Source organism: Gallinula chloropus (genome assembly GCF_964237585.1).
Source record: "Gallinula chloropus genome assembly, chromosome: 3".
In the NCBI taxonomy this organism is placed as follows: Eukaryota; Metazoa; Chordata; class Aves; order Gruiformes; family Rallidae; genus Gallinula; species Gallinula chloropus.
Genome location: NC_140087.1, coordinates 71,180,876 through 71,205,079, shown reverse-complemented (window position 1 = coordinate 71,205,079; position 24,204 = coordinate 71,180,876). Strand labels below are relative to the sequence as shown.

General features: G+C 44.4%; 2 protein-coding genes across 2 annotated transcripts in view; one reads left to right on the top strand and one right to left on the bottom strand.

The window, feature by feature from the left end:
- Positions 1-19,312, top strand: part of XDH (xanthine dehydrogenase) — a gene marked incomplete at its 5' end in the record, with an annotated part of 52,852 nt that extends 33,540 nt beyond the window's left edge. The window contains 16 exons of the mRNA XM_084261971.1: positions 32-156; positions 866-999; positions 2,426-2,513; positions 3,076-3,162; positions 4,536-4,727; positions 5,205-5,350; positions 5,949-6,030; positions 6,738-6,833; positions 7,535-7,663; positions 8,658-8,732; positions 9,510-9,562; positions 10,677-10,791; positions 11,458-11,523; positions 13,533-13,721; positions 14,913-15,080; positions 16,023-19,312. Of these exons, the coding sequence (XP_084118097.1) occupies positions 32-156; positions 866-999; positions 2,426-2,513; positions 3,076-3,162; positions 4,536-4,727; positions 5,205-5,350; positions 5,949-6,030; positions 6,738-6,833; positions 7,535-7,663; positions 8,658-8,732; positions 9,510-9,562; positions 10,677-10,791; positions 11,458-11,523; positions 13,533-13,721; positions 14,913-15,080; positions 16,023-16,073 (1,796 nt within the window). The 3' untranslated portion in view covers positions 16,074-19,312. The remainder of the gene's footprint in view (positions 1-31; positions 157-865; positions 1,000-2,425; positions 2,514-3,075; positions 3,163-4,535; positions 4,728-5,204; positions 5,351-5,948; positions 6,031-6,737; positions 6,834-7,534; positions 7,664-8,657; positions 8,733-9,509; positions 9,563-10,676; positions 10,792-11,457; positions 11,524-13,532; positions 13,722-14,912; positions 15,081-16,022) is intronic.
- Positions 19,313-20,860: 1,548 nt separating this feature from the next.
- LOC311189444 (carbohydrate sulfotransferase 9-like) lies at positions 20,861-23,189 on the bottom strand (the record flags this gene model as incomplete). The annotated part of the gene is made up of 2 exons (XM_084261108.1): positions 20,861-21,672; positions 23,090-23,189. The coding sequence occupies 2 exons, from the start codon at positions 23,187-23,189 to the stop codon at positions 20,861-20,863; spliced, it is 912 nt and encodes a 303-aa protein (XP_084117234.1).
- Between the last annotated feature and the right edge of the window lie 1,015 nt (positions 23,190-24,204).

Below are 24,204 nucleotides of genomic sequence, written 5' to 3'. Positions count from 1 at the left end.
GACATTTGGGGAATTTCTTTCCATTTTCTAGGAGAGATGTACCTTGGTGGGCAGGAGCACTTTTATCTAGAAACTCACTGCACCGTGGCTGTGCCAAAGGGGGAAGATGGTGAGATGGAACTGTTTGTGTCGACCCAAAACCTAATGAAGACACAGGTACTACCTCATTGACTTGCTACCTAAAAGGCATTTGTTTCTCAGTTTCAGACTAGATCGTTGTTCAGACTAGGGTGTTTTGAAGTTGGTCCCATCTTGTCTTGAATAAAAAAACCCAATCCAAAACATGGCCTTATAGTTGGATAATGTGTCTAAAGTTCATAGCTATCCTACTGGTGGCCTGAATCTACTCCCAGGTGACAGACATGTTTCTATTGGCAGCACATCTCTGTCACGAGGGATTACACGCTAAACCCTCTCTGAAGAAGGTGCCTGCTGCTCAGTAGGCATGGCCGTTGCATGATGTGTCAGAAAGGGGTGGTCCAAGCACTGATTATATATACCAATTCTCATCTTGTGACATAGGTAACTGGCACTATGATGGGATGTCTTTGGCCTGTTTCTTGACTCACCAAGACTCTCCAAAGGTCTCAGAACTGAGTGAGGAGAATGAACAAAGTAGTACGGACATCAAGCCCTGTGCTAAATGAGACCTATGTCTTTGTAAATCTCATCTCATGTTAGTCTTCCTGAATCTGGTGACGTCTGTTGAAGCACTTTTTGACTTCCCATCTCAGATTTATATCAGAGATTAAATACAGGACCAATAGGACTGCGTATTTGCACTGTTGCTGCAGAAAGGCAACGTGTTAAATTCTTAACACCAGCTCAGCTCTGCTGAGTGTTCTGCTGTTCTATTTTTCTTTAGGAATTTACCGCTAACGCGTTGGGAGTCCCTTCAAATCGGATTGTGGTTCGAGTGAAAAGAATGGGAGGAGGATTTGGAGGAAAAGAGACTAGGAGTACTATTTTGACGACTGTGGTGGCTGTCGCAGCCTTCAAGTAAGTTGGGGCATGGAAAATAGGGCTTTTTCCTTTCAGACTGTCTGAGCCCGCTTCTTTCTGTAGCGCCATTTGCACTGGAGAACTTTCAAGACTCTACATGTCTTGTAACAGTACAACTTTTATAGCAAGCCTGGAAGTTCCCAAAGGAGGTGTCTAGTGGGCTCTTAATTGGTAGGAGAAATTAAGATAATTTGCTTATGTGGAAATGCCTGGTTTTAATAGGAAAGGGAGGAAAAAACCCACCTTACTCTGTTGTTCTTCTGCTCTCCAAAAATACTTGTATCTCAAATTCTCTGCCTCTCCCTTTCACCCCAAACCTTCCCAAATCCAAAACTAGCCATTCTTGTTTTGTATAATAGAGGTATGAGAATGTCTTTCTTGCTCAAAACTCTACCACACCAGCCTTGCACGACTGTTTCTCTGTTCCGCAAACTCTGTCTTTGGATTTTTCCCTGTGAAGGGTGGCAGACTACTGAACAGACACTCTTTTCCAACCCGTAAAAGCTCAGGGAATAAAGCTAGACTGTAAGCATTCATGCAAATGGGAAATACACTTCTGATTTCTGGTGTTTTGATATGAGCTCATCTTTAGTCAGGTTCCTGTGGTTGTGAGTGAACGTGGCCTCTGAGATAGCACTTGTGTGCTGTGTGTAACATTGCTCTTCCCGATACTGTCCTTGTAGGTGAGGATGCAACATGCTGGCAAGGCTAGATGGGTCTTGAGACAGAGCAGCAATTTGATAAAGTATCTTTGAAGAGAACAGACAAAATAAAGCTCCTGTACTTAAATCAGATTTATTTCTTCTGAGCAAACCGCCTGCTTTTTCTAATTGATCACTAATACATATGCCTTTTATTATTGCCTTTATCAAAACACTCTTATATTTCAAAGGTTATGAAATAACATCCATGGCATCCCCTAGATATTTTTACAACCTGAAGAGACTCATTGGGAAGGAGGAATTTTTAGAAAATGATGAGAAACTCTTCTTGTTTTTTTCCTTGCATAATATATAAGCAAATAAAAATAAAGATTTAAACTTAACATTATTATAAAATTCATATGACATTTTCTCTTGCAAATCCAAGAGAGTAACTTGAGAAACAGTCTGGAAAACATGATTGCTCAGTTCTTAGCATCTGTATCTTTAAGAAACTATGCTTTTTAACGTAAGCATCTCCAAGAGTTTTCACAAACAGTTTGCAGCTTCTAAAATCTTAATTTTTAAATTAAAAAAAAAAAATTTTTTTTACTTGGTCTTGCACTTTTCTTGGGAGGAACTTATACAAACCAAGCCATTTACCCCTGAATCCCCATTGCCGCTCTGGAAAAAAATGCTCACCAAAAAGAGAAGAGTCTCTTGCTCTGTAGGAACTGTATTGCATGTTTTAGGCTTTGCCCAATAAATATATCCTTTGACAGAACTGGCCGCCCAGTAAGGTGCATGCTGGATCGAGACGAGGACATGCTGATAAGCGGTGGGAGGCATCCCTTCCTGGGGAGGTACAAGGTATGTGTGCGTATGAAGCAAAATACGTGTTGTCATCTGCAACATCAGAGAGTAGTAAGATACAGTGGAAAAAAATGGCTGTTTTGATTGATTCACTGCTGATCTTCCCTATTGCAAATGGATCAGGTCAGCTGGGTGATATGTTTTTTTCCTGTCTGAGCCCTGCAGAAGTTCTTTTGGCTTGGATGGTTCCTTTCTTGTGACCTCAGCAGAAATATTTCCCCCCTCCTTGCAACTAAGACTTTTGCCCCTGTTCGTTTCCTTCTTCATTTCCTTTTCAATCCCCATTTAATTGCTTCTGCTATTCAAAGCAAAAACCTGTTAAGTAAGGTGTGGCTGTGGCAAGTGGACAGCACTGGCTATAAAAGTGTTCTCTGGAGCAAGATTAGATGCACACATGGACCCTTTACTGGGAAACTTCCTCAGTTGCTGCCTGTGTTTGTCCTGTGCTGCAGCAGAGGATGTTCAGCATTTTGCTTGAAAGGTCCATCCAGTTTTTGGAGGGAAGCACGAAACAGAACGTTTTGTAGAAAACTGATTACTGAGGAGACTCTTTTGACAGGTTGGTTTCATGAAGAACGGGAAAGTCAAGAGTCTGGAGGTGTCATACTACAGCAATGGGGGCAACTCTATAGACCTCTCCTACGGTGTAAGTAAAACTTTCTGATAGTTAACTATGTAGAAGTTTCCTCATGCAAGCTTTTGCTCTGACTTCAGACAGTTGTTACGTCATTGTTTGCACATCCTGCTCTCCAACATGACCGAAAATAGACATTGATGGATTCTTGGAGCTTCAGCTGCTCTCTGAGCCAACTGACCTGCCTTGGCATGTGCTGCATAATTCTTCCTGATGTTGTAATAACTTGCATTAGGCAAAAGGGTCAAGAAAATTTGTTTTACAGAGGGCTGTGATGGGAAACTTCTTGCACAATGCAAGATGACTGATAGTTCCCCAGCTTTAGGGAGGCTTAATCTTTGGAGTAAGAAACATCCAAGTAAATAGGCTGATCAGGGCAGAGTGCCTAAATAAACAAACTTGTTAAGGACTGGATAAAGCTAACTAGGCAGCGCTAGGGACAAGAATGGGTCTGAGTTCTGAGTTTGTCTCCAAAGTTTTTTGTGCTGATGAGTAAAAAAGCCCAACCCTCTCCTTTTCTGTAGTGTGATCAACCTAATAGCCTAGTCAGTCAAGCCTGTAGTCCACTGAGTGATGACTTTCTGCAAAAATGAGTCCATTTCAGTATGAGAAAAATGCAAGAGCCCTCTTCTAGAATTACACGTGATGCTAGCAATGTAGTTGGTGCCATGCAGAGCAGAATGGCAGGCAAGTGTCTTTGCATAAATTAAGGGCCTGGTTGAGAATGCATCTATGCAAATTATCTTTTTGACTGTGCCTGAATCGGATGACTAGAAAGTGCTCCATGATGAAATAGGGTTGGGATGTGCATAATTTCCTCTCTATGCTGCTCCTGAAAGGGAAATTTGGGAACACAAGCTAGACAGAAACTCTGACTCTTTCCCAATTAGGAAAAGTAGTGGGCAAGGATGTAGCTATTGACAATCTTTATTTTATATAGTTGACCTTACTGCCATAGCTCAGCAGCTGAGGCACGTGATATCAGTAAGACTTCTTTTCCAGCAACAGATTACTCAATATGATTAAAAGAAGATTCTGATTCTTCCAGGTGGATGATGACATTTAGTAGCGGTTTGGCTCAACATGAGTCCAGGGTCAACAAAGGACTTTGACGCTCAATCTGTTTGAGGGTCCTAAGGTCAACAGAGAAGTGTGCTTATTGTTCTGCCCTTCAGGAGTTACTGCTTGACACCTCATTGCAAATATGAGGGAGTACTGGCTGCGCCTCAGTGCTTATTCAACTGTTTTGACTGTAGGGTGCAAGAGACAGTGCTGGTTATTGCAAATAAGCTTTAGAACTTTCCAGCCTGTCTTTGGCAGCTGGTGAGAAGTCTGACTTGTGATTCATGTAAAATGTGTCCACTCTCATTCCTTCTCTTTACCAGATTATGGACAGAGCCCTGTTTCATTTAGATAACTCCTACAACATCCCCAACATCAGCAGCATGGGCACCGTTTGCAAGACTAACTTGCCTTCCAACACAGCATTCCGTGGCTTTGGAGGGCCCCAAGGAATGATGATTGCTGAGTGCTGGATGAGCGACATTGCTCTGAAGTGTGGCCTGCCACCTGAAGAGGTACAGATACACTGACACATCTCAGGGCAGTGCTGCCTTTGAACAAGCTCTGAGAACGGGACACAACCACAGAAAATTATTAAGTATAAGAACTTTTGTTTATGTCTTGCTAAGCCCTCAGCAGGATCTCAAACTTATTGTTTGACAGCCATATTATAGCATGGATTATTTTCTGCTTCATTACATTCCCTCAATCGCCTCACTTGTGTAACGCCTGCTTTAATGATAGATATTCAAAAAAAGTCCAAATGCACTAGGTACCCTAATCTTGCTAACAATGAGCTTAGGTCCCAGTGTCTATTGAAAATTCCCAGCCTTAATGTCCAAATCCTCATTTTCCCATAGAGATACGTCTGTTAATTCTATTGTTCTGTAGCTTCAGCAGAGTAGTAAAGCTAGGAACCAGTGTGCTTTTGATGTCATCTGTTAAAGACCTAATCTGAAATCTTGGTGTGTCTTTTATGCATCTCTGGGAAGGTGCGGAAGCTCAATCTTTATAATGAAGGAGACCTGACTCATTTTAACCAAAAGCTGGAAGGATTTACTCTACGAAGATGCTGGGATGAATGTTTGTCAAGCTCTAGATATCACGCCAGGAAGGAAGAAATTGAGGACTTCAACAAGTAGGTGTCCTTGGATCTGACTTTTATTTTTATTGGACATATTTGCTGCCTACTGACTTCTGAAGTTCTCTGTATAGCATCAAATGATGTGCAGTCAGACCATATATTTACAGAATGACTTTTAAAAATTTCTCTTTTTGAAATTCTATCAGTTCACCATGGAAAGTAATTTCTGTCAGTGACCTAGTAGCTTAGATAAGGCAGGAATCTGATCTGGCACAACTTTAATCTTTAAGGGGATGTATGCCAGTCTAGCTGGGCTTTTCTGGTGGCTGTCAAGGCAATTTGTGTAGACTTTCCATTGCATTATAGTCGCCTCTTTTTTCAGTTGGGTTACATATACAACTGAATAGTTAGTAGTCCAGACAATTGCTACTGTAATGCCAGGAGGAGCATCTTCAACTTAGCTTTGTTCTTGTTGACACTCACAAACAAAGCTAATCTTTAAAAAAACAAAACCAAAAACAACCAATTAACTCATTCGATATTGGATTCAGTTATTCATTTCTGCTTTGATACATAAACTGTTGCAGGGAACCATGGTATTGAGTTGTGATAAAATCCTAGTGAGTATACTAATAATGTTGCTTCCTTGCAGGCAGAATCGCTGGAAGAAGAGAGGAATGTGCATTATTCCTACCAAATTTGGCATCAGTTTCACCGTCCCATTTCTGAACCAGGTCTGTGTCATTTATTTCTTCAGTAGAGAGGATAGACTTATGCTACCTTCTCCAATCCCTTCTCCCTTTGTACCAAACTAGAGCTTTTCAGAGAATCATAGAATGGTCTGGGTAGGAAGGGACCCCAAGGATCATAGAGTTCCAATCCCCCTGCCACAGGCAGGGCCACCAACCTCCAGGCCTGGATCTACACAAGGCTGCCCAGGGCCCCATTCAACCTGGTCCTGAACACCTCCAGGGATGGGGCATCCACCACCTCTCTGGGCAGCCTGTTCCAGCACCTTACCACTCTCTCTGTGAAGAACTTCCCCCTAAGATATAATCTGAACCTTCCCTCCTTTAGCTTTAATCCATTCCCCCTTGTCCTGACATTGTCTATCCTTTCAAAAAGTTGATTTCCCTCCCATTTATAAGCTCCCTTCAGGTACTGGAGGGCTGCAATGAGGTCCCCCTGGAGCCTTCTCTTCTCCAGGATGAACAAGCCCAGCTCCCTCAGCCTCTCTTTTTAGGGGAGATGAAAGGAGCAGTAGCAAATGAGTTAAGGAAGCACACAATTTTCAAACTAACATGAGCAACACAATTATGAGTTTGTATTGTCCAAAAGACACCACCATGCAGCTATGTTTTCTGTAGTTTGTAACTATGATCTACAAGGCACTTTACTAGTTCCTTTATGACTAATGTTGGATTAACATTCCCTTTTATAGGCTGGAGCTCTGGTCCATGTGTATACAGATGGCTCTGTGTTACTGACACATGGTGGGACTGAGATGGGTCAAGGACTTCACACCAAAATGATCCAGGTAACAATGAGTTTGGACTTAACAGAATGAGACATTTTTTCAGGAAAATTACACACACTGTATAGTATTGCCTCAGACAGCTTGATACTATCTCTGTGTGCATGTGTAGAGTAATAAATCATGACTAATTACTCCTAATCGTTTCAGCAGCAGTGCTACATTTCCAGAGTATTATTACAATTCAGTATTAGAATATTCATGATCCTGACACATATTATGTGGTAACATGGGTTACGCTTACGATATCCATTCTCTGGCAATTTCTTTTCATCCTATAAAATTTAAGTTTACATATATTTTAAACAAAAAAATAGTCATATTGTAAACATATTTATCTGCATATGCTAATGTCTTCGTAGTTGAAAAGGCCTAAGGTAACAGCATTGCTTTGGCAGGGAAATCCAAGGGAAGGCTAATAAGGCTCTCCTCCAATTCTTGTAACTGTCAAGAGGAGTCCCACATGAGTGAAACGAACACCTGCCATTGTCTACATTTATGTGCTGTACACATTCAGCCTGTGAAGCACAAGCTTAGCCTGAATGTTGTCTTTGTCACCAAGTCAACAGAGTCGCCAAGAAAAATGAAATTTAAGGCCAGGAGAGGGTAGAGATTGCAGTGTGGATCCTAGCAATGTAAGCAATGAATGACTGTGCTCATGTATAAGAGCAGCTGCTTACCAGTTGTTTACCTTTGCTCTGCAGGTTGCTAGCAGATCACTGGGAATCCCCACCTCCAAAATTCACATCAGCGAGACCAGCACAAACACTGTCCCAAATACCTCCCCAACAGCTGCATCTGTCAGTGCTGACATCAACGGAATGGCTGTCCACGTATGGAATCTGAGTTGTTTTAACTGGTGGGGTTTATAAACTGGGACTCCAAATCAAGAACAGCTGATGTGCATTTATCTTTTGCTAAAGGAAAATATAACCATCAAAATACAATTCCAGGCTAAGGCTATCTCACAGCTCCTTTAACTGCTGTAACTGCTGGTGGGGATAGAGGATGGATGACTGTATTTTTTTCTAAGTTGCTTGAAACTGTCCTTCAGTCCTTATGTAGTTATAAAACAGGCTGTTTATGATTACTTAATGAACAGAAGAACAAAGCATCCATTGAAATTGCTAGCTGCTTAGTAATTAATGTGGTCTCATCCACAACAAATACATTGAGTGGCAAATGTTACTAGCAGGCGGTCTGTGGACTATACTCCAGAACCAAAGACCTCTAAGTGTTGACACACTTAGCAAGCATCTTTCTGTAGCAAATGGCACGGTCATGACTGTTGCTAATATGATGGAGTTACCAGTGCATACATTTTCATGGTATGTGACTTTTGCATTGAAAGGAACAATTTTGTACTGGTCACTTTCAAGTTTAATGTCATGGGGAAGGCCATTTCTGTTCTTTGCACAGCTTGCCTAAGTCTGAATTTCAGCAAGAATTTTTTTTTCAGTGTTATGGGATCACCTTGTTAGATATGCTATGGAGTCCTGATATGACTTGGTACAGATAAAGTTACAGTGTAAATGAATGGGCTTCTGATGTTTTGTGTCATGGTCTGGAAAGTTCTGTGCTGTATTTGGGATCCCCTTTTGCTATGAACACAGTCACTCTGTTTTAAAATCCTTATTCTTTTTGGTTGACACTTCTTCCTATATAACAATCCATCTCTTAGTGAACTTTATTCCTTTTTATGATATGCCAGAGTCTACAGGCAACTTAGATTCAAACAGAAGGTTCTTTGAAATTCTTATAGGGTTCTTAATACTATAAACTGACTTGTCAAATCTTAAACTATTGCTTCTTTCTCGTTGTTTTTAGAATGCATGTCAGACTATCTTAAAAAGACTTGAGCCCATCAAAGAGTCCAATCCCAAAGGATCCTGGGAAGACTGGGTAAGCTGTTTGTATCTGGTGTAAGAGAAGTGGGCATTGCCAGAGATAGTTTTAGTTGGCAAACCTTATATGCAGGTGTATCCTCCAGACCTGTAACTTGCTAGCAGATTTAAGCATAGAGAGTGAAACAAACCTGGCAAGGGAAGTAACAAAAGCTTGCAAGAGGTCATCCCTAGAACATCGATTATGACTTTAGTACCGAGATTTCTCTAGATCCTGGACTCTGCCTATGAAAAACTTGCCCCCCAAAAAGTCTATATATTTCTAGTCAGGCTGCAGCCCTGGACAGGAAAAAACCTGATTTGTAGTGAAGAGATTATGTGACAAATACAGCTCTGCAGAGCTGCCATCCAACCTCCTGCTATGCTGTAAGGCTCTTGGGCCGTTTTCAGATCCCAGCTCTTCTCTTCAGGAGAAGAACCTTGACTTTGGAAATGTGAATAAGATTTCTCCTGTTCTCTCTGAAGTCAAGCTGACTGCCAGTTTAACCTTTGTCTCTGAGGTTGAAAGTCTAACCTGTAGCTGAGAGCCAAACAAACAAGAGTGGGTCTTATCCCTCTGCCAACGGGCAAGTTCTGCCCTTGGTAGCTGCCGACAAGGCTATCTGGGGAAGCAGCTGCATCATGATGTTTCCCTTGGCACTGCTAGTGATGGGTAGCGTGACAGCTGTCTGTCACTCGATGCCTGCTATTCAGGTTCTGGAAATGAGTTTGGGTAGGTATTTTGTAGGGACTGCCTGCATAGTTACTATCTTCAAACTCTTGTTCTCTTTGCTAGATTATAGCCGCCTACGAGAACTGTGTTAGCCTGTCAGCCACCGGGTTTTATAGGTGAGTGAATATTCACACTGCAAGGGCACAACTCTTACTTCATTGAAAAGACTGCATCCAGGGAAATTCTGGTAGGATTTACAGTCCCTATCCCTCTGTCACTGCTCTAATTTAAGGCTGCCATGTCCTTTTCTACCTAGAAATGTTAAGCTGAGTTTAACACTCTCCTATCTGGGCAGAATCGGTTCCTGAAGGAGCACAGCTCCTGGGGCCAGGATCAACTCTCATAAATCTGAGGTAGATCTGACTTCCCTGTAATTGACCTTCATCTGAGGAGGCATAAATGAAATCAGAGCTTTGCCTGGGGCTCTGCTCTGTCAGCCTCGTGACTTAGGGTTGCACTAGAATTGCCATGCTGGGAAAAGGAGGGCAGAAGTTGTCCTTGAGGACAAAGATACTTCCGGCAATTGACACTCTGTAGTGGCATGAGCAGATACCAGTGCTTTCAGTTTCATTCCCCACCCTTAAATTCTTGCTGGTATCTGTGCAGCTCTGAAAGGATGGACTTTTCTTAGTCAACTTTACTGCCAGAGGAAAACCGAGACCCATCATCTTGGAGGCAGAGGGATTGACATAAAAAACTAAACACAGTGTTGTTTAGTCTTAAAATACAATATGAACTCATTTCTATTGCATCTCTGAAACATATCTTTCTCTTAACCAAGCAACTGACAGTATTTTAATAAATGAGTTTTCTGATAAAGTATAAGTAGCCAGATACAAAGTTGGCCGTGAACTGTGCTGTTTCAGTTTCTGGTTCAACTTGATTATGCTCTAGAATTCAGTGACCTCCCAGAAATGTCTGACTGCACTTTAAAATCAAAAGATTTGCAATTAGATTGGTGGGAATGAATTCATAATGTTTATCACATGGGAAAATGTGATATTGGAAAATGGTTATTTCATGGGAAAATAAAATGGCTAAAATGGTTTGGTAGTTTCGATCAGGTTTTGGAATACTGGGCAGCTTTCTGGTTACAGTTGTTTACATTTTTCATTTGTGCCTGGGCATGATGGAAACACAAGTGAATAAGGATTTCAAGAAGTTGCAATGTGTTTGTATCCATTTTGGCTGTCAGTGGAATGAAATGTGGTTATTTTTCTTTGTATCAAGGATTCCTGATCTTGGCTATGACTTTGAAAAGAACGAAGGGAAACCATTCTGCTACTTCAGTTATGGCGTTGCTTGCTCCGAGGTTGAGATAGATTGCCTGACAGGTGACCATAAGGTGAGGGGGTCAGCAGTTCTCTATATTCATGTGAAGGAAACATTCACACAGAGTTGGAACAAATACACACTGTTAACCTGTTCCCAGCTCTGTCATTGGTCTAGTATGACCTTCAGTAAATTTCTTAACTCCTCCGTTCCACAGTGCAACAATCCATGAAGTATAATAAAACAATAATTATCTACCCTGTGGGGATATTGGGAGGCTTAATGAATGATTGCAAAAGTTCTTGGATTTGCTTAAGAGATAGCAGCACTGTGTTAGCTCAAAAGAGCAGAAACATACTGGAACTGAGTTAATCATTAAAAGTTGCACTGGGAGATTTTTAGCAAGGAAGGAAAAGGGGAAAAAAAACCCCAGAACTCATCAGAATCTGACCTAGTTGGTTATGCTCAGGTAGAGAGAACTAACACTAGCAGTTTGTGACTTTACATATACGGGGGCCATTGGCTCTCTGGGGAGACCTGCAGTGAGTTCCTTTGATTTACTTTGGGGATGCATTCAGATAAAAAAAAAATCATTGAGAAGAGTTTTGCTGAGATAGATTGTTGAACACTGGACAAGTCTGAGTATTAGTGGTTGGATGCATTACTTCTCCTTCTACAAGATCACTATATACCAGTTTCACTGTCCTGTGCTGATTTATTCTTTATTTCTGCCTTTTAGAACATACGCACGGACATTGTTATGGATGTTGGTACTAGTCTGAATCCAGCCATAGATATAGGACAGGTAAGTGAAATACTGTTGCTGTTTCATAGAATCTTAAAGGTTGGAATAGACCTCTAAGATCATGAGGTCCAACCATCAATCTAACACCATCATATCTGCTAAACCATGTCCTGAAGTGCTACGTCTACACTTTTTTTGAACACTTCCAGGGATGGTGACTTCACCACCTACCTGGACAGCCTGTTCCAATGCCTGATTCTTTTGGTGAAGAATCTTTTCCTAATATCCAATCTAAATATGCCTTTTATGCAACCTGAGGTCATTTCTTTTTGTCCTATCACTAGTTACTTGGGAGAAGAGACCAACACCCACATCACTACAACCTCCTACTGTGTTAAAGGAAACACACTACTCTCAGGCTTTTCTAGATGAAACATTATCCTTTTCCAGGTTGTGCCTTTGCAAGCAGAGCATTTTAAATTAGGGCATCCAGTGAAGCATTTTAGGCTAGCTATAAAAACCAGTTTGACCTACACTTAACTATGCAATAAGCACAGAGGAGATACCCTGTTGGTTTGGGGTTTTTTGCCCTGGTTATTAAGACCACAGGATATTCTCCAGTTACCACAATACTGATGCTTTTCAGCATCTACCCCACCTAAGGAATGAACCCAGATAATACTAATATGATGGAATACTTCATCCCAGGCTTGGTTCCTACAATGTGATGTGTGATGATAAATCCCACACCTGATTTTTACACTCCTATCAGGTAATATCAAGTCCCATTTAATTGAGTGAAAATTTTGCTGTGAATAAAGAGGTGGTAGATCCTGTCCTCTAGCTATTGCTGTATAGACGTGTCAAAAGGAACTTGCACTGGTCATTTAGCTTGCAAATTCCTTGGGCAGGGAAGCAGCTTACTTCCATATTTTTTTTCAGTAATAATCACAATGATACCTCTCAGCAAATAAAGATAATAAATGCAGGGATGTTTGATACACCAAGAGATGAATTGTTAGTCACTTGCACATGCTCATCTAGCTGTCTTAGCTCACTTTCTAACTTTATATGTTGATATAGTCTTATTCCAGTGAAACTACATCAGGGTTTGGTGTTTGCAGGAGAGCATAAGCTGCAGAGCTCTGCTATAGTTAAAATTAAACTTCTTTGAAAAAAACATTTTTATCTTGAAGAGACTTTTTTTCAAAATAGCCAAGTGGAGAAGCAGCCTTTCGGTCTTCACAGCCTGACAGTTTGGGATTAAAGAGATGGGCTATGTGGAGCCTGTCAAAGAAATATCAATTTCCTGTGTCCTTCCATGAATAACTGTAGAGGATCTGGTGGCACAGAAGAGAAAAGATGTTGTGTAATGCAGCCCCACAAGTACATAGAGCTGGGCTGATGGATGTTTGTGTGAAATCTTCAGACTAGTCTGCCTGTGCGATCTCTCTGTCTGTGGGCACAGATAGCAGAGCTTTCATGTGCTGTTCAAGCACATCCCCCTCTCATAGCTTGTTCTCTTTTTTTTTTCTCTTGAAATTTAGAGTAGAAAAAAAAATGCAAAGAAGTTTTCAGTACTTGAGTGTATCTGGGAGTGTTTTTGAAGGTGTCTGCTGGTGGCCTAAGAGTATGCAGTACTTAAGAAAGCATTATACTGAAATAGAATGTGTAAAATAGTTTGTCTTCAGACATGTTGTCCCTTCCTTTGAATTATTAGCAAGTACAACTCATTCAGTGTTAATCTGTCTGTTAAGGCATCAATATTTTGGCATTGATTATTTATTTTAAAAACTTGCTTCCTCAGAAAATTCCTGTCCTGTGTTTACAGCATGTCTGCTTGTGTGTATTTGTAAATCACTCCACCTGCAAGGGAAATGCAACCACATCTATACGGGAACAGAGTTGTGCCAAAATGTACTCAGCAGAAGGGACAAGGATTTAGAGATGGAAAGTGGGAAATTAGTCAGGAGAGGAGGGCTGAAAACTCTGGTGAAAATCATGGCTGTTTGTTCTTGTACAGGGGAGAACAACAAAAATAATGTAACCCTGTTTGGATGTGTTTCTAGGTAGAAGGAGCATTTGTCCAGGGCCTTGGGCTCTTCACCTTGGAGGAGCTGCGCTACTCTCCAGACGGGAATTTGTACACACGGGGGCCTGGGATGTACAAAATCCCAGCATTTGGAGACATCCCAACAGAATTCAATGTGTCTCTTCTCCGTGACTGTCCAAACAGCAAGGCAGTTTATTCATCCAAGGTACACCTGCAGGCTTCTTACTGCACTCTAATTCTGTGACGCTGAGTGTGATAATGATGCATGTGTCTGTTAAATAGTTGATCATGTTATGCTGGCTTTATTCTGGGGTCAGTATGTTTCTCCATTCCTTAACAGAAATACATATACTGGCACTTATAGTTGGGAAACACTAAAGTAACCTGCACATTGCTGCTCTGACGGTCTGTTACAGAGAAATGAAGTGGCTTTGCTGTTCCAGTTCTGCTGTAACAGAGGCTGCCAGCCTCTCCCTGCATGTCAGCTCTTCAGTTACCCTGACCTGGCACCACTGCAGATAACATTTCAAGCAGTGACACTTCCTGAGATCTGATATACCAAGATCTTGTGTCTTTTTTCATGTTTTGCTTTCTTTACTGCTTCATAGTGCTTGTGCCACCTTTTAAAGGTCCAATATTAACCCACGTGCCCTTCAGCTGTTTCCACTGCAGTTACTGCTGTTCACTGCAGTTCATGAGGGCTGCACAGAGCAGGGCTGGATGTACAGTGTCGATGCATTTGTCTTCTTTTATGGCTCAACAGAGCATTTAGACAGGCCACCCAGCACCCTTATCTGTATATGCCTCGCCTGCCTCCTTACAGAGTCCCCTTTTCCCTCCATCCACAGGAACATCTCCAGCAATGAAAGAACTTTTTTTGTGATTGGCAGTGATGACAGAATTAAGGAAAAAAAGGGGCTGACAGGGAGTTCAGGACTAGATATACTTGTGTAATCCCTGAGGGAGGCATTCCTGCTGTTTTGCAAGGCCCCCCAGGAACATCATGCTGTCTGCCCAGACAACTCACCACTGCCTTATCTGAATTCCCTTTGCTACAATTTTGGCATCATCCAACAGTCTGTAGGAATGGGTTAGTCTCTTTTTCCTTTGTAACAGCCTTGCTGTGTCAGAAAGTGTGTGTTTTCCTACTGTTTCTTCTTTAAATGGACTGAGGATTGTTTTAGCTTTTTCACTGATCATATCTGGTAGACTGAGCTTCACATCTGGAAGGCAAGGGGCTGTTTTGGCTTCCCCTTTCCTTATTGTTAGCATCTGAATGGTGAACAATTCCTGATTTGTCAGATAGGGCTTGCTCATCTTTGTTAACCCTCATTAATCTTTTCAGGGACAGGACTGTTTTGGGCTGCAGTTTTACTCTTGCTTGTGCTCTGTCTAGGCTGTGGGAGAGCCACCTCTGTTCCTTTCTGCCTCAGTGTTTTATGCCATTAAAGATGCCATCTGCTCAGCAAGGAAGGAGTCTGGCTTGACTGAACCATTTAGGCTGGACAGCCCTGCCACGCCAGAGAGGATCCGCAATGCTTGTGTTGACATCTTCACCAAAATGGTAAAATGCTGTTTTTGTAGTCTGTTCCCTAGCCAACCTTCCCCACATGAAGTGTCTGTGCTGGTCACAGTAGCCTAGGTCTGGAATTCAGGCAAGATGGGGAGCCTGTGGCCTTGGTTAAACAGATGGGTTTTATTTCGTGGGTGTTATCCTTCATTTAACGTGCCACCAACTGAGAAACAAATCCACAGACCAGCATTGCTAGGACCCCCAGTGCAGGAAGGGCTGCCATACAGTATCAGTGAAGTTGCAGTTTATCCCTCCACCCTACAAGTGTTGCCTGTAGAACAAAGACACTGACTTCTTGTCCTGATGCTTCTGACTATTGTCTCTTAGGGGATCACCACCGCTAACATATCTTGCGGGTCTACTCTGTGATTCATTGGTGTACCTCAGGGAGGGCAGGAGAGGAAAGTGTTACTGAAAATGCTTGCTTCTCCTGCATGTGGTGACCACAGAAGTCTCCTTAGAGGTTGTGAGCTTGCTCTGAAGGTATTGCAGGAGTTAACGCTTTCCCTGTCCCTTCAGAGGCTCCTCCTCTATTACAGTGTTGTGACAGAGTTAGGCAGGAGTGGTACCCTGGGCAGAGTCCCCCCCAAATTCCTGTGTCACTCAGAAAACACAGCTGTATGTCCATGTGGGCATCCTCCAGGCTTTCATTAGCTTAAATCCCACTGTGTTGTTAACAGCAAAGCCTGGATTTCTTAGTCCTTCTCACCTAACACCTGCATTGCTGTCCAGGAAGAAGGACTCAGAAATGGTTCAGAGAGAGCCAGGCACAGCCTGTGCCCTGAGAGACATCTCTGTGGATTGAAAGACTGAGACAGGAGCTCAGACTTTCGACGGTACAAAATCACCCACCTCAAAGGGAGCATGGTAGGGCATGTCAAACCTGGGCCAGGACCCTCATTGTTGCTGACTTAACTTTTGTTTCTCTTACAGTGCCCTTCTGCTGAACCAGGGACATTTAAGCCATGGTCTGTGCGTGTGTAAAAAGGAAGTTTGAGGAGCAAACTCTCCTCATGAAACTGAGCTTACACCAGAGGCACCACAAGGCAGCGGGACTATAATGGGGGAAAATAATCTGCGTTCATGTGGCTCATCCACTGATTCATGGAACTTTCACACTTAATTGTCCAATCATGGTTTTCTCTAGGAGAGGGAATTGCTGCTGGATTATAGCTGTGTTGTATATTTAAATGAAGAGTAAGTAGAAGGTGATGTTATCCAGGTGTAATTGAAAAAATCTTACAGGTTTCATTTACAATTGCTGCAAGGATGGGAAACATGCTTATTACAAGCCAGTGTGATATGACAGGGTGGGTTGTTTGGGGTGCGTTTTTCCCCTATAATGGGGAAAAGATGGATCACCTTGTGATGCTACGCCAAGGATGACTAAATGCATTGAACTCAGACTAACAGTCCTCTAGCTGAGATGTGGGAAGGCATGAGGAACTGAGGGCTGGACCCTGTTGTGTCCCATCTGCACACAAAGCCAGACATAAACTAGAGGAAGATGATGAGGTGTGTTAATATTAGCTAATGAAGATGCTCTTACCTAGGTAATGGAAGTGGCACAGGGGAATGTGACTAGTCACTAAAATGTGACTAATAGCTGATTTATCCAAAGTTAAATGGTGATTGCTTTGTCTGTACCCAGGCTTTAATGAATTCTTAGTTCACATGCTACCTTGTCTTCTGTGATTAAAGATGAAAATTAGAGATACCAAGAAGACTTCCAGCAAGACGCTGCTTCATTTGACATGGCCTTTTCCTGCCCCACACCTCCACATTTTACCCCATCTTCTAAACAGAAAAGGACATCAGAGACCTTGGAGTAAAAAAGAAAGTTACTCATCGTTGTTCCCAAGGCAATTTATACCAGCCCAGGCAAGGGACAGGGGAGAATGGACACAGCTGAGGATCAGTTGGCTCTGGGTGCTCTCTAGGGCCCATTCCTTCCTGTCATGCTATGGTCTTGCCACCTTGTCAAGATGATTCTTAGTTTTGCTGAATATAAGAGAATTGGGTACGTTTTGCTATAGGAACTGCTTGTCTGAAAAACGTGATGACCTCATGCCTTCTGGGTTGAATGGACTTTTCATGTTGGCTTTCATGCTAGACTTCCCTCTTCACAGGTTTTGCCACTGTCAGATTGAACATGTAGCATCATGTTATCTCTAAGTGATGTCATCCATGTACAGTACCTGCTCATCACGCACAAACTTCTATCCATTTCTCTGGCCCACAGCTCTATGAAAATGTCCTTTTTCTATTTTTGCACTCCTATGGCCATAAAAAAATACAGTGCAAGACGATGTAACTCCACTGCCTTATGTAAAACTTTTCTCAGATACAAACTGCTTAAAATTGGCTTCCATCTTAGAACAAAACAATGGATGCACAGTTTGAAATATTTTTTTAAGCACTCCAGGGTATATAGCTTAGAAATATGTAGATTTATTTCTCTGCTTAAGAATATTATGGTTCTATCATCTAGAAGAAGGGCATTTGTATATGTGAGTTGTGGAAACTATTTTGTGCCTGCTGGGCTTGCTATGTAATTGATTTATTAATTGAAACGTGATGATGTTGTTTCTTGAGCTTTGAGGTACCAGGCAAGAACATATTTTTGTTTTCCCCTGAAAGCTGGCAATATGTGAAAAACCTCTTATGAGAAGAAAATGGGATCATTTGTGTGCAAGAACAGCTCTCAGAGCCTGTGTATCTATGCTCTTGGGTGTCCAGGAAGGGTGCAAAGTGCAAACTCTGTAAGGCAGATTGGTATCATCACTGTTTCTGTGGCATCCATCTCATGGGATTGCTGGATGAGCTCATTCAGACCAGGCTGAGAAGTGCAAAGGGAACATAATGTGTGTTAATGTAGAGCACAAGGAGCTATGGGCGGAGTGTGATGTCAAGGAGCTTCCAGCGTTGTCTCAGGGGAAAGCAGCCAGTGCTCAGGAGAGGCCTGCTCCCTGTGAGGCTCCTGGGGGCGGGCGGTGGGATGTCACAAGCAGGATGTGTAAGTGCTCTTTATCCCCCGTGGGCCTGGGAGCACCTCTTTCATCATCTCAGGGTTGGTGGTATCTCACATAGCCACAGTGACTACCTGGTCAGGTGAAATTTTTTGTTAGATCTATCAAACCTCTCTTTTGATATTTGCTCTGTGTGTTAATTTGAAGTGCATTTGCCAAGCGATGGGTACGTGTAATGCTCAGAGCAGGCTAGCTCACTGCAGACCTTAATCTGCAGAGCCCTTTTTTGCTGCAGCACCAGTGAGCCACTGTTTCCCAGGAAACTGGTCCTTGTCCTCAAGCCCACCCCAGGTCAGGCCTCGTGGTACCCTTCTCCATCCACTAACTGATGGAAGGAGGAAACACCTTGTTTTGGGAGGAGAGGGCACTGGAATTCAATGCATATGATATAAAATAGTGGGCAGGGTGGAGGGGGGGAAATAGTATAAAATCAGGGCAGTGAAGTAATTACAGAAATTGATTTTGAGGATGTAGGAAGAAGGGAAGCTTGGAGACTAATTACAGAGATAATGTAATACCTGGCTGGGCCATAGGTGAGGCGGGGACCCTAAGGAACATAGAGCTAAGATTTTTGTTTCACCTCTCAGTGTCTTAACATTTCATGCATTGCTTTCCCACGGAACAAAGTGCCAGGCACCTTAGGGAAGGACTGGACCCCGCTGGCAGGAGCGGGGTGATGCTGCTGTACAATAAGCCTGACTGAAGCTACGATCTGCACTACAAAGCTCCAGGCCTCCTGTTGTGAGGGCACAGCACCGTCCTGTGCTAGGTGCTGCGTCAGATCTATCCACGCACATCTTGCTGCGTGGGACATCAGCTTGTGATCGCTGAAGGGACGGCTACTTACCAAGGGAAGAATGTTCCTTTCATAGCACAACTCTTAATATTGTGAGTAACTGGAAATCTGCTGCTCACAACTGTATCCTCAGAAGAGGAACTGCGCCATCTTGCTAGGCTGTAAAGTATTACGCACAGTAACGGCACTTAGGTAATAGCGCTGTAGCCAGACAGTTTGTGGGAGGGTGAAAGGAGGCCACGGCTCCAGTAGTTGATCATCGAAGCTGACCTAAACCAGCTTTCACTATCATTCTTTAATGAGTATTGTCAAATTGATGTCTTTGTCACATGAATGTATGTGTAATTCTATGTGAATGTCACAACACTGCAAAATAAAGCTAAAAAATATTCTGGGAACGAGGATGCGATGGTACAATTCTGTCATGATTTGAGAGCTGGACAGGTCCAGCTCCTCCTTGGTGTTTGGCAAAGATGGACCCTTCCCAGAGGCTGTGAGGCAGATCAGCTGTGTGGCCAAGGCTGGGAGAGGTCTAGCAGCTGCTCTAGGCTACCAGTCAGATGCATCCAGCAAGCCAGCTGGAGAGCCTGGGTCTCCTCCCAGACCATGGCAGCAGCCAAATCTGACAGAGTCAGTCCTCACACTTCTCTACCGTGAGGAGCTTACAGTAGCCATATTGTGTTTTTCCCACAGCAGCACAGTGATGCATCCTGATGCTTCTAGTTACCTTCCACAGCTGTGGAGACAAGCTGGGAGGCTGTCTGTCTGCGTGCTGTGGCCAGTACCTGGTCCAGACTGCCATATCCTTGTTTCATTACTAGTGGGTGAGTCAGCCCTGTGAAGCGGCATGTTGCAGCCCTGGGGCCCTCGTGAGCCTAAACACACAGGAGTTGTGAGGCTGTAAAACAGGAACAGTTCATGTACAACAGCTAAGATCAGATGATGGGCTGGGCCTGGCTGTCCCTGAGCATGACAGGATTGGGAACATTACCAGTGGTTCCCGGGGGGTCTGCTGCCCTGTGGTGTTGTCTTGGTTCAGCCCCAGGCAGTGGCTTAGCACCACACACAGCTGATGCTCACTCACCCCTTTCCCAGGAGGGGAAACAGACAGAGCCTCGTGGGTTGGGATAAGGACAGGTACTGACACAGCAGCAGGAAAGGGGAACAGCAACAGAGTGCAGGACAGGATACACACATGTGGTAATACTGAGTGCTTTACCCACCCGAGAGCAGGTAACACAGAGCACTGCACCAATGCACTGACCGACCCGATGCCTGGCTGCACTTGGATTGTCCTGGAGCCATGCAGACACATATACCCTTTTACGGGTGCATAATGTCATATGAAAAACAGCCCAGGCCAGCTCGCTCACCTGTGCTGGCTGCTTGGAGGAGTTAACTCTGGCCTGGCCAGAACCAGGACAGTCATACCTCACCTACTTGAGCAGAGTTGACAGACTCTAGGTGACGTGTCTCTGGGAGCATTTCTAGTATCTATCTGCGTGGAGGATTTGTCACAAAAGCCATTGCCAAACCTCTTGGCCCAAGGGGGAGCCCAGAACATGAAATGGCAGTGCAGGCAGAGTATGTGCGGATGCTGTGGTGGTCTGCAGCAGGTGCCAGCCACTCCACTTGAAATCGCAGACATGACAAGAGCCATTTACCCCATCCCAGTCCAGTTCATTCAGTTTTCCCAGCCCCAATGCCACATGTTACCTTTGCCTTTGTCATACTTAAATGCAATTCAGCCCCGTGAAGAGCCTGGATACCCTGTCCTTGGCAGTGGGTCCATCTCAGCTCTCTGATGGGCCTTTCGCTGCTGTGATATGGACAAGCATACTGCATGCAGCTGTGGAGCAAGGGTTGATCTGTGACCCAGCTGGTATCTCGAAGTGCTTGCATTTGGATTAACGGTCTCCAAAATAGTCCCTTCAGCTGGGGTATTTCTACCAGGCCTCTGGGGTACTGATGAGCTCTGACAGAAAACTGCTAGAAAATGGGAAAGCAGCAAGGTCCAGGCGGTAGAAATGAGACAGTCGCTTCCTCTGTTGGAGGGACAGCTCACTGAACATCTGCTCTGATAACCAGCTGTAGGTCCACTGCACTTGGGTGTCGGTGAACTCGGGAAGGAGGCTGTCCACAGGCAGCCCAGCTCGCCGTAGCAGATGACCCAGCTCTTGCCTGAGGAAACCAAACATCACCACGTAGTCATACTGGATGAGACAGGGCCGACAGAGGTTGACAAGAGGTTTCCAAGCCACACTGGCGTTGTGCTGTCCGCTGTCTAAAACGTCCTGAACAAAGCTGCTGAAGGAAGGGCTGCTACCCATGCCTTGCATGAACGCGGAGATCAGCCTCTGGAAAGGGTCCCTGACAAAGAGCACTTTTGTATAGGACCTTAACATGGCCTCTGTCTCTGTCAGGTTGAACTCACTCAGCTGTGTCTCCAGAGTGTGCCGCCAAGGATAGGGAAGTGGCACCGGTAAAGTCACGTTTTCCTTCTCCTCTAGCTTTTCTAAAAGCTGCTGCCATTCCTCCATCCCAGTTGATGGCACTTGGCAGTACAGAAGGCCCAGCTTCCTGCTTACCCTCAAACTTGAGAGCGGATGGGCTCTCTTCTCCCGGTTCCTCAGTGGTGTGGTGACTTTGCCTGATCGGCTGCAAAAAGCTCTCAGTCTCTTCTTTCTGAGCTGCTGAACATGAAGGAAGGTGTCTAGTGTCAAAGTGAAGCCCTCTTCTGTCTTGTGGGCCAGGTCACCTGGGAAACATCATTTGAAGATGGGCATAAGAAAAACCCTTAGCACACCTCTGCCCCAAGACAGCACCCCAGCACAGGACACTGTGTCAGGCTCTTTTCCTGTTATTCCAGTGCAGAAAGGATATGACATGAACAAAGAAGATGGGTAGGAGTGGGGGAGACTGGCCCTGCCTGGCACAGAACTCGGTTTTGCTGGTGAAACAGGTTTCTGTCCTCACGAATGTGTGAACCCATGGATGCCCAGACCCTGCTGTCCGAAAACTGCCATGTCTGTGCACCTATCTCAACCAGAGCTTTGTGCCATGAACCCTGTTGTTGATAAAACTGTAACTCCTCACTTTCATCTGAGCTTAACTGAGCTGAGTTTACTAAAGACAGGCAGAAATATTCTGAGAGACCGAGAAGCAGTAAATTGGTTTGTAGCTACAAATACACAATCCGCTGCAAACTCTCTTGGATCTGTTAATTGGTTAACATCAGCAATCAAATTATGCACATGGGAGAGGGGTTTTCTTCCTAACGGCTCTGGGCCATTTAGGTATTCAATTGACGTAACTTCTTGCATCACTTCCATATGTAAATTTTTTTTCTTCTGTAGATAAAAAGGCCAAAGCAAATAGAAGCGGGAAGACAACAAAGCAAATACAAGAGGCAAAAGCAAATAAAAAGACTCTATGACAGCTGGTTTAATTTCTCAAATCCCAGGTTTGCCTTTTCTCTTATTTTTGATCTGCAGAGGCAACAGTAGGTTTGAATGCAGAGGAGAAATGTCTGCCTTGCTGCTTTAGTTTTGGGTTGCTTTAGCAGAGGCACGTCTGCCTCATTTGCTCATTTGGCAGCCCCAGGGAGACAGTTTTGTGGTCTCTCCTGGCTCCTCGGGAAGTTAAATTTCCCACCAACTTGGGGAGGCTGTCGCACGGGGAAGAGAGTTAAAATTAGGAAAAGGACACTGGCAGTGCCTGAAGCTATCCTGGACTGCTCCTTGACTCACCCAGCCCCATACTTATAATACCTGCCAAATCTAGTGGTGACTTTGTCCTGGCTTGACTTTGCCTGGAGGAGAGGGATGCATTTTTTTTAGGGGAGACAGGTATTAATCACTGATTTCCCTGCTCCCTCCTGCCTTCCCACCAGCATTTCACCCTTCCCAGCAATGTCTTGGGAATTACTTCACCGGTCTGACATCTGGTTTCCACACCACACCTGAGATCAATGACCCCCACTAAGGACATAAAGCTGCAGGGCTCCATAGGGCTTTCTCCACAGGTTTTCCTACCCTTGGGGCTGCACAAGCAGCATTTACTGTGTTCTGGGTATTTCCCCACCAAGAACCTCTTAAAAAGGAGCTCCAGGTCACCTCCCCCAGGGTACAGAAAAGCCACAGCCATGCAGAACTGCCATGAGGCCCAAACCTTACCTCCTTGTCCAGCAACCAGGCTCTGGAGCAGCAGCTTCCAGCTCAGGAAGGTGGCAATGCCTAGGGCAGCTGAGATGATGAGGCGGGGAAGGAAGCGCATTTCTTGGGTGCCACTGTGGTAGTGGGAGACTGAGGCAGTGCTGGTGAGCAGGTGGGGGCCAGGAGGGAGGGTGTTGGTAACCACCTATGTTTGTTTAAGCAGAAACACACCCAGAGCTGGGTTAAAGTACTGTTTGGACAGTGGCCCTGCTAGGGGCAGGGAAATGGCCTGATGCACAAGAGGTACCGCCTGCCTTACATTTAAATGGGAGCTTTTGAGGCAGAACCTGCTGTTTTATTCAGTGTCTGAGGTGTGCTCAGCACTCAGATGTGTCAGATGACTGTGGTCCATGTGAGAAATGAGCCCTGCACCCACAGCCCTGCGCAGGGTCTTGCAGAGCCAGGATGTCCCCATCCCCTTGTACACCATGTTCTCTACTGGCTTTGGTGTGTGGCAAAACGTTGCTTAGGGGAACACTGCTGCGGAGAGCGATGTGCCCTGGGACTGCAGCTGAACCAGTGAGTGCTGGGCTGTGGGTCCTGCCTTTGCAGTGCTGGGAGATCTTTCAGGTAGAAGCTGGGGCAGATAGGGTGACATGATGGGGCACATCCAGTGTCACGTGGCAGGCCCATGACTAACCAGTGACTGGAAGCACGGAAATGCTGCCTGTGCCCTTTTTGCTTTTGTGTGAGAGCAGACTGAGACTCCAGGCAGAGCAAAGACCTCCATGATACCAAAAAGGGGGTGCACTCACATGTGTGCCAGTGCACATCCTGCTCTTCCCCAAGGGGCTGCAGCCTGACTGGGGGTGTGACAACCATAGGCAGAGGGGACTGCAGCAGACTGGGGAGTGTGACTTGCTCACATGCAGCCCCATGGTCATCGTGGCTACATGGTTATCACAGGGTTATCACTGCCTTTTCATGATGAGGCCACCAGCAGCATCCCTCTGGCAGCCAAGCCATGAGCTGGCATGTGGCAGGGACACAGTCTGGCTGAAAGACCCTGCGGCTGCAAGAGGCTATAGTGGCTGAAGAAGACAGGATTGCTGCCCTGAAGCTTGGGGAGAGTAAGC